This window comes from Staurois parvus, unplaced genomic scaffold (assembly GCF_062004578.1).
Source record: "Staurois parvus isolate SC_StPar_1 unplaced genomic scaffold, SC_StPar_1.0 ptg000390l, whole genome shotgun sequence".
Lineage (NCBI taxonomy): Eukaryota > Metazoa > Chordata > Amphibia > Anura > Ranidae > Staurois > Staurois parvus.
In genome coordinates this window covers 6294713-6311376 of record NW_028318186.1, presented here as the reverse complement: position 1 = coordinate 6311376, position 16664 = coordinate 6294713, and the positions used below count along the sequence as shown (strand labels likewise).

Sequence of the window (16664 nt, the reverse complement as noted above, 5' to 3'; positions counted from 1 at the left end):
ACTTACAGTTCCAAAGTATATGGAAAAGTGAACCAACCTCTCCGCAATGTCTCCAGCAAGCTTGCGAGTGTTGTGAGTAAAATAATGATAGTTTAGTGGGGTCATATACCATTCGTGTAGGATTTTTAAATACGTTTCCCAGTGGGAGGAACATTTCGAAGCTTTGTAGGTAATAGTAAATGTTTTTTCCCATAAATTAGGGGAAAAGGATTGATGTAAGTTTCTCTCCCAGTTGGTTAAGGAAGACGTGTACGTTGTGAATTGCTTTTCAATTATAAAGGTGTAGAATGCGGAGATTCTTTTCCTTGGGTAGGTGTTTCTATGAAAGAAATGATTGACCGGTGCAGGGATTCCCAAGGTAAGTGGGATATTAGTTTTACAGAGCGCATGGGCTATGCGGATATAGGTAAATTGTTTGTTGTCCGGAAGGTGGAATTTATTTTGGGTGACGTGGAAGGAATCTAGTGTATCAGAGGTGTATATGTCTTGAATATGGAGTATGCCAAGGGCCGTCCATGTTTTTAAGTTTAAATTGGGAATGAGGTGGAGAAGAGATGATAGTGGGGTAAGAATTTGGACATTGTGGTTCCCCGATTTGTTATATTCAATAAAGTCATACCAGGCTGTTAAGGAGGCCTTGATACATGGATGTTTGTGGTGCGTTTGAGTATGAGCGGTACGGGGTAGGAACAGTGTGTCTGTTAAAACATGTGGGTGGTACAAAGATGTTTCCATGGTGGTCCATATTTTTTCAGGGGAAGGGTGCCACCAGAAGAGCTGGTCCAGTAGGACAGCTTGGTAGTAGGATTTCACGTGTGGAAGGCCTGCTCCCCCTCTGGAGGTAGGGCGTATTAGTAGATTCGTAGTGCATCTAGGCTTTTTTAAGTTCCATAAGAATTTATTTAAAATCGCCTGGAGTTTGGTGAAAAAAGAGTAGGGGACTGGAATAGGTAGTGTTCGAAAGACGTAGAGTATTTTAGGAAGTATACACATTTTTAGGGTCGCTATTCTACCTAGTGTCGATAGAGTAGTAGTGCGAAGGCTTTTGAGATCTTGTGGGATAGATTCGAGAAGCGGTCTGTAATTAACTGTGTAGAGTTGGCTAGTGTTGGCAGTGAGTTTAATCCCCAAATATGGGATGCTGTAGTTTTCCCAAGTAAAGGGGAACTGTTTAGAAAGTAATTTTTGGGTTATAGGTGGTGTGAATAGGTTTAAAATTGATGATTTGGGTTCATTAAGTTTATAGTATGAAACCGCTGAAAAATCACTAATATGTGTACGTATCGTCTGAAGAGATTTATATGGGTTCGTGACTATTAGTATGATGTCATCTGCAAAGAGACTAATTTTGTGTTCAATAGATTGATATTCGACTCCCGTGAACTTTGGGTCGTTTCTGAGCTTGGTCGCTAGTGGTTCTATTAGTAAGGCGAAGATTAGGGGGGATAAGGGGCACCCTTGTCTGGTTCCATTGGATATGGAGAAGGGTTGTGAAAGTGTGCCGTTAGTTAAGACTCTGGCAGATGGTTGGGAGTAAAGGGCGAGAATCGCCGATAGTATCCAACCAGTAATGCCAAATTTTTGTAGTGTAAGTGTCATGAGTTGCCAGTGAATCCTATCGAAAGCTTTTTCCGCATCTAGTGACAAAAGGAGAGAGGGACGTCTATTAGTTTCTAGATGGTGCAGAAGAGATATTATTCGTCTGGTAGCATCCGGAGCCTGTCTTCCGGGTATAAAACCAACTTGATCTGGGTGTATCAGTGTAGGCAGATAAGGGAGCAGTCTTTGGGCAATTAATTTGGCGTATATTTTAATGTCTGTGTTGATTAACGAGATCGGCCTGTAATTTTGAGTGAGTTGTGGGTCTTTACCCGGTTTTGGGTAGTGGTGATTATCGACTGCAACATGTCAGAAGGGAATTTACCGTTAGACGCAGCATGATTATAAAGGGCAGATAGATGCGGCTTAAGGTCGGGTGCAAATGTTTTGTAGAATTCATTAGTGAATCCATCATTTCCTGGCGATTTGTTTAAGGGTAAAGTAGAGATAATTTTTTCAATTTCTGCAGATGAGAATGGCGCCGATAAAGATTCAAGTTGAGAGGGGGTGATATGAGCAAAATTGGAGTTATGTTGGAAACTTTCAAGTCATGGGTTGAGTTGTATATGAGTCGTCTTTTATATTATATAGCTGTTGATAGTATGTTGCAAAAGCATTGGCTATATCTTGTGGGTTCGTAAGAGGTGAGCGCGTGGTCGGGTGTTGTAGCGTAGAAATTTTGGTCTTGAGTCGTTTTTGTTTAATGATCTTAGCAAGAAGAGAATTTGCTTTATTTCCTAATGCATAAAATTTGGTCTTCGTTTTTGGAGATTGGTATCGTATGAGTGGAGTAACAGGTTGCGCAATTTGTTTCTTTCTTGGTTTAGGGTCGCGGAGGTGGAGGAGTTAGGGTTATTTTTGTTGAGTTCTTCATTAAATTTAATGGAAGTTAAGAGTTGGTCAATTTGTTGGGAGCGCTGTTTTTTTATACGCGAGTTTAATTGTATGAGGATACCTCTCATGTAGGCCTTATATGTTTGCCAGAGTGTGGTGATTGAGATGTCTGGAGTGGTGTTGGTATCAAAAAATAGATTGTGAGCTTCTGAAATATGCTTCTGGTTATCCGGGAATTTTAGGAGTGACGAATTAAGTCTCCAGATCGGTGGAAGTGCCGAACGTCTATCATCATCTAAGGATAGGCTGATTGGAGCATGATCTGACCAAGAAATGATGCCAATGTTCGATGAGGTCGCTTGTTGTAGTGTCCATTTATCGGTGATAAACATATCTATCCTTGAGTAGGAAAGATGTGCAGGGGAGTAGGAAGTGTAGTCTCTCTCGGAGCCATGGTGGCATCTCCAAATGTCATAAGTTGTGGTCGCGTAGAAATTGATTAAAGGTATATTTAGTAGGTTGTTTCTTAGAGGAGGAATCAACAAGTGGGTTGCTCATTACGTTGAGATCTCCGCCAATTATGAGTCTGCCTTGTTTCTGGGAAGAGATAGTTTTGTATAGTTTCCGATAAAATTGTAATTGGTTGATGTTCGGGCCATAGACATTCACCAATGTGTGAGTTATGTCATTAATCTGACAGATAAGGATGTGAAAGCGTCCAAGTGGGTCAGCTATTTGTGAGATAATGCGGAAAGGGAGGGAATCGCTAATGGCTGTGATGACTCAGTTTTTCTTCTTGGGGTTGGTTGACATAAATACTTGTGAGCAATGGTGGAGGTGTAGCTTGGGTATTTTTTCAGTGGCGAAATGGGTTTCCTGTATGAAGAAAATGTCAGCTTGAGATTTCCGGGTTTCTTTAAGGAGTAGTGATCTTTTAAAAGGGGAGTTTAGTCCTCTGACGTTGAGAGATGTTATATTAATCATTTGTAAGCAATTATGCGTTGAAAGTATAGCGTCGGGATGTTGTTTAAGAGGATCAAGATTCGGTAATTTCCCAGGAATGAGAGTTGGTAGTATACTTGTGATACCAGTATGGCTCGAATAGCGGCTATGGAAATGTGGTTCCTTGTAGACTCTAAGAATGCGAGTGTAGAGGTAAGGAGGAGTAGTCGATGGTGCCGTAAAAGAGGGGAGGTGAAGACAAACAAGGAAATAAAAATAGTTCTGCAAAAAAAGCAGGTAGGCCAAGTAGCCAACAGCGCTACTTTAGAATTGGGGGGTAGAAATAAGCTTTGACCACGGAGAGGGTCATGCCAAACAAAAATAAGTAGAACAGTCATTTTCAAATGAGGGCCGATCGCCAGACATTTGGACATTAATCATAGGCCCCTTGGGGGGTAGTACAGGTGTCTGCACCTAAAATGTGTCATGTGATCGCTCAGGTTGCTTCCATGTGTTGGACAGAATTAGGGATATTATCCTGTGTATCCGTAGGAAGAATGTTCCATGTTTTAAGCAGATCGATGCCTGCTTCCAGGTTCTTAACTGTAAATAATCTGCCTTGTCGCCGCACTATTAGTTTGGTTGGGAAACCCCATTGGTATGGTATACCATGATTTCTTAGGGCCTTGGTGATGGAAATCATTTTTTTCCTATTGAGGAGCGTGGCTTTGGATAGGTCCGCATATAGGCGGAGATTTGCGTGAGATGGTGGAAGAGGAGGCATGCTTCTGACCGCTTGCATTATTCTTTCCTTAACGTTGTAGAAGTGTACTCTGATTAGTACATCTCTGGGGATTGAAGCTGATAAAAACGCTGGCTTGGGCAACCGACGGGCTCGGTCAATCGCGAGCTCTATGTCCGGGAGTGTTGGGAGGAGTAGTTTGACGTATTGTTGTATGTAGGGAAGTAGATTCTCGCTCGTTATTGATTCAGGGATCCCTCTAATTTTAATGTTGTTGCGTCGCGAGTGATCTTCCAAGTCAGCTAGTTTTAAGTTAATTTGTTCGATGTCAGACGAGTGATCCGCATGTGCGTCAATCAAATCATTGTGGGCTGTTATTATGTCACCCAAGCTGTTTTCAATGTGGCCTATTCTGCGTTCTTGGTGCTGTACCGCGTTAGAAATTTGGTTTAAAGATGCGAATATGTCGTTTTGCAGGGATTGACGCAAGGACATCAGCATGTTCTTCATCGTCACCTCTGTGAGCGGTTGGTCGGTGGCAGGGAATGCCCCTATGTCAGGGAGCTCTATAGTAGGGGATGGAGGCAGGTAATTTATGGCTTGGCAGGGAGGGTCCTTGTCCTGGTCCAGACGAGGTCTGGATTTGGCAGGGCTGCTAGTCGTAGGGGACAATGGGGGTGACAACTCACCAGGGTCCCCTGGATATAGCGATGCCTGGAGCCTCGGGTCTCTGTGCTGGGCTCTGTATTCCTCCTCCTCGTGTCTGCTGTCTCCTCTCCCACTGCTGCTGCGGCCGCCATCTTGGCTTCCCAGGGCAGGGAAGAAACTAGTAAGTTTCCCGGGGTGATCCGGGGCTCTCCTCCTGCGGGGCATGGCTGCTGATGTGCGGGCAGGTGTCCTGAAGATCATGGGGTGGTTTGTTACCCCCGGAGCCGGTGAGTGCCGGTTTACTGCTGGCGGGTGGACGGAGCGGGTCTCAATACGCGTCCATCGCGTAGCCGGCCGCGCATGCGCCCCCTCCTTTTCATTTTAAATCTCTTGCCACTGCACTGACCTTCAATAGGGCAAAGGCATATAGAAAACAATTTCTCTACCATGCAGGAAGAAATACATTTAGACAAGACCCCACAACCACAGGGCCGGGGTTGTGGGGAGGAGATCCATGTCCTCATCACCATTTTGATGACAAGTGGCAAGATATAGTTCAGAAAAAGGAGAACAGGAGCCAATCCTAGGTATGTTCAGCACATAACTTGCCCCTTCGGTATATTCATTAACCATTTCAAAAAGTGACAGCTAGTATTGAGTTAAAATAACTATTGCTGTCAGAATACAACAAAAACAAACAAAAAAAACCCTTTAATAAATTTTAATGCACAAAAACAAAAAAAAAAACAAAAAAAAGTGACCTGCATTAGAAGGAGGAGAGCTGAGGATGTTTCCCCAGACAATTTGCCAGAGGTGAAGCTAGAGAGTGTACGTGTCTGCTGCAGGGCTCTGTGACTGCATTCAGGGAGTACAGAGCATGACCTGTGTGCTGAGGACTAAGCCACTGTCAGGATACAATCTGCACTGTGTTAAGGACCAGAGTCACCCCAGGCAACCAGAAGTGAGTGGCCATCTGACCAGAGGGACCACTGCTGCTGGGTCTCTATTTAGCCAGTTTTGTATAGCACGTTTATGCGCGATTGCATTTAGAAGCATTTTTTAAAGATAAGCACAGGAGAACCTCCCAAATGCCCAGAATGCACTGAAAAGTGGTAAATTATTAACTATTTCAGACTGTTTCACAGAAATACACAAAGTAGAAGCAGTAGTATGAGTTTAGATACTTAGGTGTGAGTTGCTCGTTAACATTTCTTTTGTTTCCAAGGGTGGGAAAGGTGTCTGGTGGAGTCATTAAGGTCACCTGGCAGGGTGTCTTCAGGAGGATTTGAGGTGTGAATGGGCATCAACTTATCTTTTGTTTCCAAGGGTGGGAGAGGTCTGAGGTGTGACTTGGTCATTATGATGTGTGACAAAATTGGTAGGAACATCCTGTGTTAAGTGTCCATCTGAGCACCTTGAAAACTCTTTGCATGCATTTTTCATGATGAAAAAAAGGCTCTGGACAGCATTGGGAACTGGAAGAGTTAAAAAAAAAAATTTCAAATGCAACTGCTTATAAACGTGATTTGCTGCGTTTTGCTTTTGAAACGCTGATAAAATCAACGACTGAACGCAAGTTTGTTGCGTTCAAAAAAATGACTGTAAACTCAACTGCCTGTAAACAACTGTAAACACAGATGTGTACATGGACACATAGGAAAACATTAGGGTGAGTTCAGGGGCTGCTGAAAAAAAACGCTGAACAGCTCCTAAATGTGAGTTTAGCAGCTGCAGTGTACATGAGCCCTAAAAGTCTAGTCTAACAAATCTACAAGGCAGACATCTTTAGAAGGCATCTTTTCTCCCCTTACAGAATATGTATCATGGGAACCACCCTGAACAATGCCATCTTTGTCTACCTTATTCTGCCACACTTTCAAAAATATATCAAGTAACAGGATCAAACTAGAAGATATGATCTGAGGGAGTTTTGTTGTCTCCAGCCTCCCACAGAGCTAACGAATATATTGTTCTCTTACATGTATCTCAAAAACATATACGTGTACTGTAGAATCCAATCAGTTCAAACACTTGAGACACATATTTGTAACATATGACAACTTTATTGTAAAATTTTAAGCAACAAGTTGACTAACTCGAACTTGAATTGTTTTTCCATTAAAAAATGTAATATATTTTTTATTAATTAAAAAAAGTCTTGCTGCCTATCAAAATAATTTTTCTTTTCTATATATATGTTGCAGGCAATAAATGATTTAGCTGTGCCTTATGATACAGACACTTGAAAATCTGCATGCATATGTCCTGCCATCCACCAGGGCAGCCAATACTTGGTCAAGACCTTCTTCACACAATCAATACTGTCAATTTTGTGATGGCTGCCAAGCTGTAGAGGGATACACATGTTTAAACTGTGAATTACAAACATCATCCTTCTTGACTTTCATCTGTCATTCTCATAGTTGCCAACATTTCAAAAACATTTTTAGGGCCACTTTTTTTATTGTATGTCCAGAAAGCCAGCGTAGGCGGAGTGATATGTAAATTAGGGGTGGGGGCATCAACTGTGGCTTGGGGAAAAAAATGGGGGTGCGCAGAGCGCGCTCAGTAAAAGTGGGTGTGGCTTAAATTACTCTAAATGTTGGCTGTGGCTTAAAGGGGGTGTGGTTGAATAGAGTGAGATTTTTTTGGGCTTACCCCTACAATTTTGCTCTCCACCCCAAAAAAGAAATAAACACACACTTATCACAGATGTTCCACCATAAATATCACAGTATGTTCCACCATAAATGTCATAGTATGCTCCACCATAAATATCACAGATGCTCCACCATAAATATCAAAGCATGCTCCACCATACTGCACCTACACACACACACACACACATCTCTCTCCCTCACAACTCAACTCTGCTACACTATAGAGCGGCATCTGGCTGGTCCGCAGCCGCTCTGACAGTGTGTCCTGGTGTGCATCCCAGGCTGCAGGTCCTGAGCTTCCTCTGCCTTGCAAGTGAGGAGGAGGATGCCAAGGCGGGCTGGCGTGATCTCCCCTGGGTTGACCACACCCCCTCACAGTAACAACCAATCAGCATAAGAGAAACAGCCACATGACGTCCTGTCTCTCACGGATTGTCAGTCCCAGACAGGGGGAGGACAGAGAGGAGGGGCAGAGGATCCAGTCACAGGGAGCAAGCGGGAAGAATTAGAGAGTTAAACACACACACTCACACTGCTGTACTAGATCATGCTCTGGACTGCCATGCCGTGGCCAGCGGTCCGTAAAAAAACCCAAAAACACCTGTCCGACAAAAATAATTTTCCGTGATTCAGCCCGGGACAAAGACTGTCTGTGACAAATGTCAAAAATCCGTGAGTGTCCTGGGCAATCTGTGACTGTTGGAAACTATGCATTCTTCAGGATGCCAAGGCCTGCATTCTGGGCTATGCCCCAGGAACCCCAAGATAAATCCTCTCCTCTTGAGAACTTCTTTAGCTCTGGTCTGGTGTAAAATAAGTTGCTTTGTTCACTGTTCTGGTGTGAAACTGAATATGAGCCACTACTTTGTGTGAGCAGTGTGTGGTTGCTGGTCCCTCTTGTCTATGGCATCAACAGTAGCCTTCAATAGTGATTGCTGGGTAGTACTAGTTATTTAATGGGGCTTGCAGGAAAAGTAAGAATTAGGTGCCTTCTGTAAAGGAAACCTTTTATATTTTGTTGAGAAAAGGCAAAGTTTAGTGGTACTTTAAATTGCAGGCCTAATTTATTTTCATGGAAGAGATTTTAAATGTTTAATGCAGTGTTAATCATATATACATTTTTTATGCCATTTTTACAAGCTTGCCCTTCTATATCTTGTTAAATAAAGAAATTTGGATGGAAGGGTTACATGCCTGTGATTTGACAGTAAGTCTGCGTTTATAAAATATCACACACATCTGGGATGTACGCTCAGTGTTGGATGCCTTCTTCACTTTCCAGTAACGTTGTTTTCTTAGGTTGTCTTTGACCAAAAGGTCACATCCATAGTGCTCTTGGAATCATTTGCCTTGCATTTAATGTTTATTTGTAAAATCATTGCAAATACAGTAGTAAGTGGAAAAACAAATATCATTGCATATAACTATATGCTTAAAGTATATCTGAAACAATTTGTTTTTCATTTTGGCAAGAATAGGGAATAGCTAAAATCACTAAAATGGTGTTTGCTATCTGTGTCCCATCGGGGGAATTCCCTTAACTTCCTATGCTGTAGGTACAGCCAAAGTAAAAGAAATACCCTCTAGGACAGTTGTCACCTAAACAAGTGTGTAAGCAGGTGAAGTCTATATTCTCCACTGCAGGTTGCGCTCAACCAAAGTGGCAATGTAGATTGGAGAGGAACTTGGTTCCTGTATAATTTCCTGGGTCATACAGGGACAGTTATCCGATTGGATTCTAGTGCCCCATGTGACTCCAATGGCCATCCTGGGTCACGCAGAGTCTATGTAGGACTCTGACTTCTGGGCTTGGTGTAATTTATGTGAGTGGCTAGTATAAGGACAGGTTCTCTGTCTGGTAGGGACAGTGCTTAGAATTAGAGACAGATTCCAGAGGAGTAGGAAGAGTGCAGGGACTACCTCTACTTCTACAGGAAGCTTTCCCCCTTGGGTTGGATCAGCCAGGCCACATTTTGCTCCTTATGGCAGATGCTGTTGGCATCTTCAGGGCTCCAGACCGCTGTCTCATTACTGTATAGTTGTAAGTGGCACAGGATGGGTGAGCCTTCCCACCGAGACTTTTTGTGTTTGCCAAACCTCTCTTCAATACATTGCTTTTGACAAATTGGGACTCTATGTGGATACTGCCCAACACACCACACTGCACCTATCCCACAAGTGTCCCTATTAGAAGATTTTCTCTGTATTTCTGTTCTGTGCCAACTTTAAATGTTGGGCTTTCCCTTACTTTTATTCTGGTGACAGTGGTCACTAGGACAATTAAAGAAGATAAAGATTTACATTTTTTGGGGCATTATACCCTTTAAATTACAGCCTCAGACACATGGACAAAAGGGTTACATGCCTTTGCCTTGACAGCAAGTCTAAGTCTATAAAGTCAATTCACATGCTCCAGGAAGTTCCCTAGCAGAATAACTAGGGCTTATTTTAGTGAAAGCTGCAAAAAAAAAAAAAGTGAAAACAATTTATGAATTTTCATTAACTTTTTAAAACTTGTATGAGATGTTGATAAGTGGGTTTACTTTAAACTGTCTCAGACTTATAACCTTTTTATACTCAACCAGTCATGTGCAGTTTTGGAGGCCAGATAACCTTCCGGTATATATTTTTTGGGTGAAAAAACAAATTGAAGAATGTGCACAAACATGGTGAGAACATGAGTAAAACCTGTGATCACAGCACAAGCAGGCAAAAGTTCTGTTTGGCTGGTTTTTTGGGGCAAGTAGGCAGCTGAGGTGGGAGTTTTCTAGTATAGCTTAGTTCAGGAGGGTCAGGAATGGTCTGTGTACATTACAGTCAAACTATGTGTAGCACTCTCTAGTGTGATACTAGAATAGTGTAGTGTAGTATAGGCAAAATTATTGTGCATGACTCATGGTAGTTGTGTGAGTCATGTGATTGAGGTCGGGTTATTGCAGGTCAACTGGATGACTCAACATGTTGTGGCTCTATCGCCTCCTCCTGAGTCTGGAGGACCATAGAACCTTCCAGAAGTCGGTAAGCAGGAAGGGGTGGAGACCCGATCTGCATGTTCATGGGAGTCCGGCCAATCCCAGGTTTGGAGGCCCTGGTAGAATGGTGGACTGGCTCATAAATATGGAAGAGTCTACAGGGGGAGTTGGTGGAAGATGGAGTGCTGAGAAGACTGTCAGTGCCTGGGAGGGGTCTCCTAGGTCTGGAGGGAAGGTCTCCAGGCTGGGCTTGGGCTGGCTCAGGAGGATACATTCAGCAGTGAGATGTGAATGAGATCAAGACAAGGTGCAGATCGGAGCAAAGAGGACAGTGTGAGTACAACAGCAGCATCCTTTGGGATCTACAAGGGGAAAGACTGCCACAGGTAGCAAGCTTTCTAAGGACAGCACTGGGCTCAATCTTTGCCCTTGTCCCAGGAGATCTTCCAAGAAGACAGGAGGGCAGTTAGTGTTTGCAGACTGTGGAGCTGGGAGCAGCTCTACAGGGGGAGAGAAAACATCTCTGCCTGTAGCTACGAGGAGTAAGGTTGATTTTTGAGGGGCTGTTAGTTCCTCGCTTGTAAAGGGCAGCTGCTACTGATTTGCAACAACTGATGGCTTTCAGGAACAGAACAGTCCAGGATCTGCCTTTGTACATAGGAAGGAAGTGTCCCCTTTGATTGATTCAAATCAAACTGGGCATCCCATAATCCCTATTTCTCTGTCCAAGTTGAATTCCCCTAATAAAACGAAACCAAGCCCATGGACTGCTCATTGTCTTTGGATGCAAGTCTGTTTGAGAAATAGCTGTTGCCTGGCTGTGTGAGGAGAGGCTTAGGGATACCAACTACACAGCGGCACTCACCAGTGTAGTGCTACATACGTTTGTCTCTTAGAACCTTTTGTCTTATACTAGTATCATACTACATTCCCTATACTAACTTGTTTATCTGTTTCTCACTCACTAAATTATTACGGTTAGCGGTTATTATTCATCTTCATAGTTCATTTTCTTTATTTCGTTCAGTTTTCCCCATGTACACGGTATTTTTTTTTGACCAGTCAGTTCCTTAATCCTGTGTTTAATGCCAGTTCATGTTAATTGCGAGAAATTGCACAGATCTTATGCTGCATTGGATGGGTTGTGAAGCCAACAGCACCTGTGAGGTCCAGTTCAGCTCCTGGTAGAGCCTGGATTGTGAAGTTTTGCAGCAGTGTGGTAAAGAAAAGGAACACCTCCATTTTAGCCAAGGACTCCCCAGCACAACTTCTCTTACCTTAGGAAAAAAGTAAAGAAAAGAAATAATTTTTTAAATGACTAAATAGAAATATTTACTATCATAGGTGTAATACAGAAATTTTTCCTCTTTTGTGCGTCTATCTAGTTGAAAACACATACTGTAATTGATTAGTGACACCTGCATATGCTACCTTTTATAGTTTGGAAAATGTTTTGATTGGCTGTCCTATTTTTCATACCCTAACTTCCTGTGCACTGAGTGCCTGTTATGGTGTCATGACTAGACTTAACGCTAACCTCTAAAGCTAAATGGTGTATAAATGCAGGTTGTATGGGAATACTTGCCTAAAAGTGTAGGCTGGAAGAGGGGAGGGAAGCATCAAGGCCTGCGTGGTACATATAACTCCTTCTTAGCTTATGGGCAGTAGCTGGGGAAGGAGGAAAGGCAGGAATTTGTGATGTCAGAAGTCACTGCCGATTTCAAAGGGACTGCTCCAGCAGAGAGAACAGGATCTTTCTTAGTCTCTAGACTGCTAGCAGGAGGTAAGCCAATTGCACTGTACTGTATATAATAGTGTGAGAGTTTTCTTACATGTCTACGGACTGTCCTCTGTGTACAATCTAATGGTGTCTCTCTTCGCTTTTTGTTTATCCAGATTGTCTTTTTCCCCATTACAAAAGACACTTTGCATAGGGACCCTGGTTGTTCTGTTGGGCACCCCCCCTCCCCCAAAATATCAGCACCTGTGCTATCAAGTACTCAAGATATATTGTGTCCCACTGGAGTCCCACTTTCCTTCAATCTTTAAAATACATTTTTTTAAGGAGTGGAAGGATGCAAATAGTAACATTTTTATTTCCCAATCCTGGAAACTCCACTTTCCTTTGAAACCTGAAGTGGAAATTCTTACACAGCACCTTCTCTGGCACCTAAGGTCATGGATGTATCCTTTGAGGAGTCTGGTCTTAATAAGGATCAAAAAGACAGGAAAGCAGAATCTTTGTTAAAATGTGTATGGGATATATCCAAACTTTAAGGTTCAGCCCTTGCTTCTACCTGTGTGGCAAAGAACTTGGATTGGGAGATCAGAGGTTAAATAAGCATCGTTCCTTGGATACTTCAGTGGAAGAAATCCAGGAATCCTTCCCAGTGGTGGTCAATGGGAAGACCTGTCTAGCAGTTACAGCAGCCAAGTCTGTCACCGTTATGGATAAAGTTACTGCTCTTATCAGTTCAGCTGGAAGAGCTATTTGTCTTAAGATCTGGGAATGGGATTATACTCTTTGGAATTCCCTTTGAGGGAAATTTGCTTTTTGGCAACTTACCTTGTAAGCATAATACAAGAAAGATGTATGCAGTGGTATGGAAAACCTACATTATGTTATACTAAGCTGAACACAAATAACTCTCAGATACCTACTTTGTTAGACTTTCTCCAAAATGGATTTGAGACAAGGTTAGCACATAGTCCTTTCAAACTGCAATTAGCAGCTTTATCAGTATTCTTAGATGTCAGGTTAGCTAAAGATCCTCTGATTAAGAAATAGTGACGAGAGTATGCTGTATGCTTATGGTCTTGAAAACTATGGCTTCATGGGATTCATCGTTGGTTTTGAATGTTGTAATTAAAGATCAGAGTAAACCAATTTAGGACTTCTCACTCAGAAATTTTGCTTGGAAAACAACTTTCTTATTTGCCTTCACATCACCTAGAATGGTTAGCAATCTGCAAGTCCTTTCTTACAAAGACCCCTTTTTGACCATTCTATATGTCCATGTTATTTTAAAACCTGATACAATGTATCTTCCTAAAATAGATTAGAATAATGTTAAAAGCAGCGGTCTTAAATATAAAAGAAGACCTGGTCATCTGTAGGTTTTGTTTTGGGAACCTAATTGGGAGCATAAAACATCAAACAGTGCCATTGCTAGACAGATTAGTGACTTGATGGAACAAAGACCTCATGGACCCAAAGTAAAAGCACATTCCAGTAGATCTTGGTGAACCTTCTGGGCAACAAACAGGGGTGAACTGACAACTCATGGGGCCCCTGTGTCCTTGCCCAAACTCAAAAAAGCCTATGAAAAAAAAGGTACCAGGGGCATCTCATGGGGGTCCCTCCTGACCCCGGGCCCTCGGACAGTGCCTGAGTTTCCAAATGGTCAGTCCGCCCCTGGCAACAAGATCGGAAACAAAGCCTTATGGATATATTACCCAGTAAAATGTGCACTATCAGAATTAGGTCTTTTACAGACTGTAGTCCTGCCTTAAGATATTTTATATATCTTGTAGATCCCCTCAGGTAGCTGTACTGAGACCAAGCCCAACCCACTGTAACCAGGTTTTTGATTCTCTGGTCAATAGGCAGCAGAGAAAAATTGGTAGTTACTACTTGTTGATGCTGTCCGATAATAAAGGGGTGCCACAAGGATGTGTGCTAAGCCCTTTGTTTCCCTTATATTCACTTGATTGTGTCTCTCATTTCAAAAAGGAATCTGTGCTAAGATATGCAGACGATACCAAGGTTGTTTGGAGGATTAGGGGTGGCAATGAGGCTGCATATCGGCACATAATAAAAAGCTTAGTGGGCTGGTGCAGATGGGATAATTTAGAGCTAAATGTGGACAAGACAAAGGAATGCATCTTAGATTTTAGGAGTACTAGGGAAAACAGTCATGAGCCAGTTGTGGATGGTAGGATGGAGGTTAAGAGTGTGCATTAGTTCTGCTTTTTGGCAACAATAATTAGGGAGGATTTGTCGTGAACAGAGCACGTATCCTGCCTGGTGGTCAAGGCTCATCATTTCTTGAGGAAGTTGTGAAAGGTGGGCTTTAAAGAGCAGGTTCTTGTCAGCTTCCATAAGGTTGCTATTGGAAGGGTGTTCATTTATCACATCTCTCTGTGGAGGGGTATGTGCAGTCCATGACATAAAGGCTTTACAAAAGGTAACTAAAACAGTGTAAAAGATTGGTAAAGGAGTGTATCTACCGAGTATTGAAGAAATGGATGAGGGTAGGTGTCTTCAGAGAGCTATCAATATTTTGTTAGATATTTCCCATGTAGGAAATGTTTGTTTATAATGCTACCTTCTGGTAGGCAATTTAGGAGCATTTCCTCTCGTACCATCAGGCTTCAAAAATAGTTTCTTACTCCAGTCTGTATGACTCTTGAATGCTCTAGGGGTCTTGGGGCTAAATTAGATTGTGCGGTGTGCATTTTTTATAGTATGTGTTTGTTTTCATGTAAATTGTGTTTTTATCTGAGGTATGTGATGTTTTTTTAATGTGATGGGGCTAGATCTGTTTTTGTTATTTTTTTTATTGTAAAACAATTCTCATTCTGTATTGATATTGAGGAAAAACTACATTTAGACTTACCCATGGGCAGCTAATTCCCATTAAAGATTGAGAGTTTGCCCCCTAGAATGCAGGTTAGATACTAAAAGCTATTTAGTTGACTCTTCACACTTTGGTTCCTGCCAGGAACCAGTTAACACTTTCAACTCCTCTTCCTCTCTTTCTTCTCCCAAGAGATTAACCTATTACAGGATGGAGCGCAGAGCACACCCATATCTCACCAGTCCAATTGTGCCTCAACACCAACACTTGTTACATGGACTCTAATAGCACCTTAATAGCACCTAGGTACTGAATTAATCTGACATCTACACATACTTCAGGAAGCCTGCTTTACACTTGCTGTAAGGTGCTCCACGACCACCCATGCCTGGTCCCTAGATGGACCCTGTGCTGCAGCGGATCCCAGTATGGGATATCCAGCCGTGAGGTGAGGGACATAAAGCACACCTGTCCTCCTATCCCAACAAAGTTACCGTCACCCAACACTGTCACTTGATTCCACCTCCAGACTTGCTGTAATATCTGGTAGTGTGTCTCAACCTTGAAGGTTAAAGTGCGTTTAAATTCAAATAATTTGAATTTCTCTTGTACTCTGTCCCTTCACAGAACAAGCCTGCTCAACCCACAGGGTTTCATGGCTTGACTCCCAGTATAAGGTTCACTAGATATACTAAGGTTACACCTTAGCTAGTAAAAGACATCCCTTACACCAACAACTTTTGGCTTAAGCAAAGTTCAGTTTTACTGTAAAGTTTGGGTTCTTCACATCACTTCACAATTCACAATTACAATGGACACTGGTTTACAAAAGAATTGCAAAGAAATTTTGGAGGTATATTGGCTGTTTGTGGGCTGTGCATTACAAGAGCTATCTGCCTATAGTGATGTATTAAATGGCATAGGTGCACTAAAAAATGTCAGTGCTGACCATATCTGAAATTGGAGAATGTCCATAGCAAAACGTCCTTAAAGAATAGGGGAAGTCCATAGGCTTCTGGTCCCTGAGAATGTGCCCATTGAAGGAAGCAACAGAAATCACATCTGTACAGATCCTCTCAGCAGCACTTCCCACACCGTACTCCAACCAGCCCTGGAATTGGCTTATCTTCAATATAAAGCCACAGTAATATTGGCTCACATACACAGGGCATGGCATGACTCAGCAACTATGCACCAGCCAGAAATTTAAAGTCGCAGTGCAAAAACATAACAGAATAACACACACATGCAGAAACCCATAAAAAAAAAAATGAGGCACCTGCATACAAACCAATATTGGTATTTCTATGAATATTCTAGACTAGCATCAATATTCCCAACTGTGATTTCTACTAAAACTGTATATTTGGTAACTATGGTTTCCCCTTGGGAACTTGGTTGATAGTTCGTACTTTTATTACAATAAGGACAAGGGAGGAGAGAGGTGTTTTAGACCATTTTTTTGGCTGGTGTTTTCTTCTAAAGGAGGAACCAATAATCTCCAGAATAGTTGTCCTGGAAGATGTGTGAAAATATTGTCAACAGTAAACTTACTGTAGGCTGCCCAGAGACTAGTTTTAAGTACACCTAAAGCCAGCACATGTATTTTTTTTGTAGTTTTAGAAAGAATTTAAAAACAATAAAGCCCTGTCAGGTTTTCATTGCTGTCTATGTATCCACTGTGGAA

At 42.2% G+C, this 16664-nt stretch overlaps 1 protein-coding gene across 1 annotated transcript in view; it reads right to left on the bottom strand.

Moving 5' to 3' along the window:
* Positions 1-6808: 6808 nt before the first annotated feature.
* LOC149455652 (cytochrome P450 2K4-like) overlaps positions 6809-16664 on the bottom strand; it is a 90771-nt gene continuing 80915 nt past the window's right edge. The window contains exon 10 of the mRNA XM_089686045.1: positions 6809-11674. Coding sequence (XP_089542171.1) covers positions 11496-11674 — 179 coding nt within the window. The 3' untranslated portion in view covers positions 6809-11495. The remainder of the gene's footprint in view (positions 11675-16664) is intronic.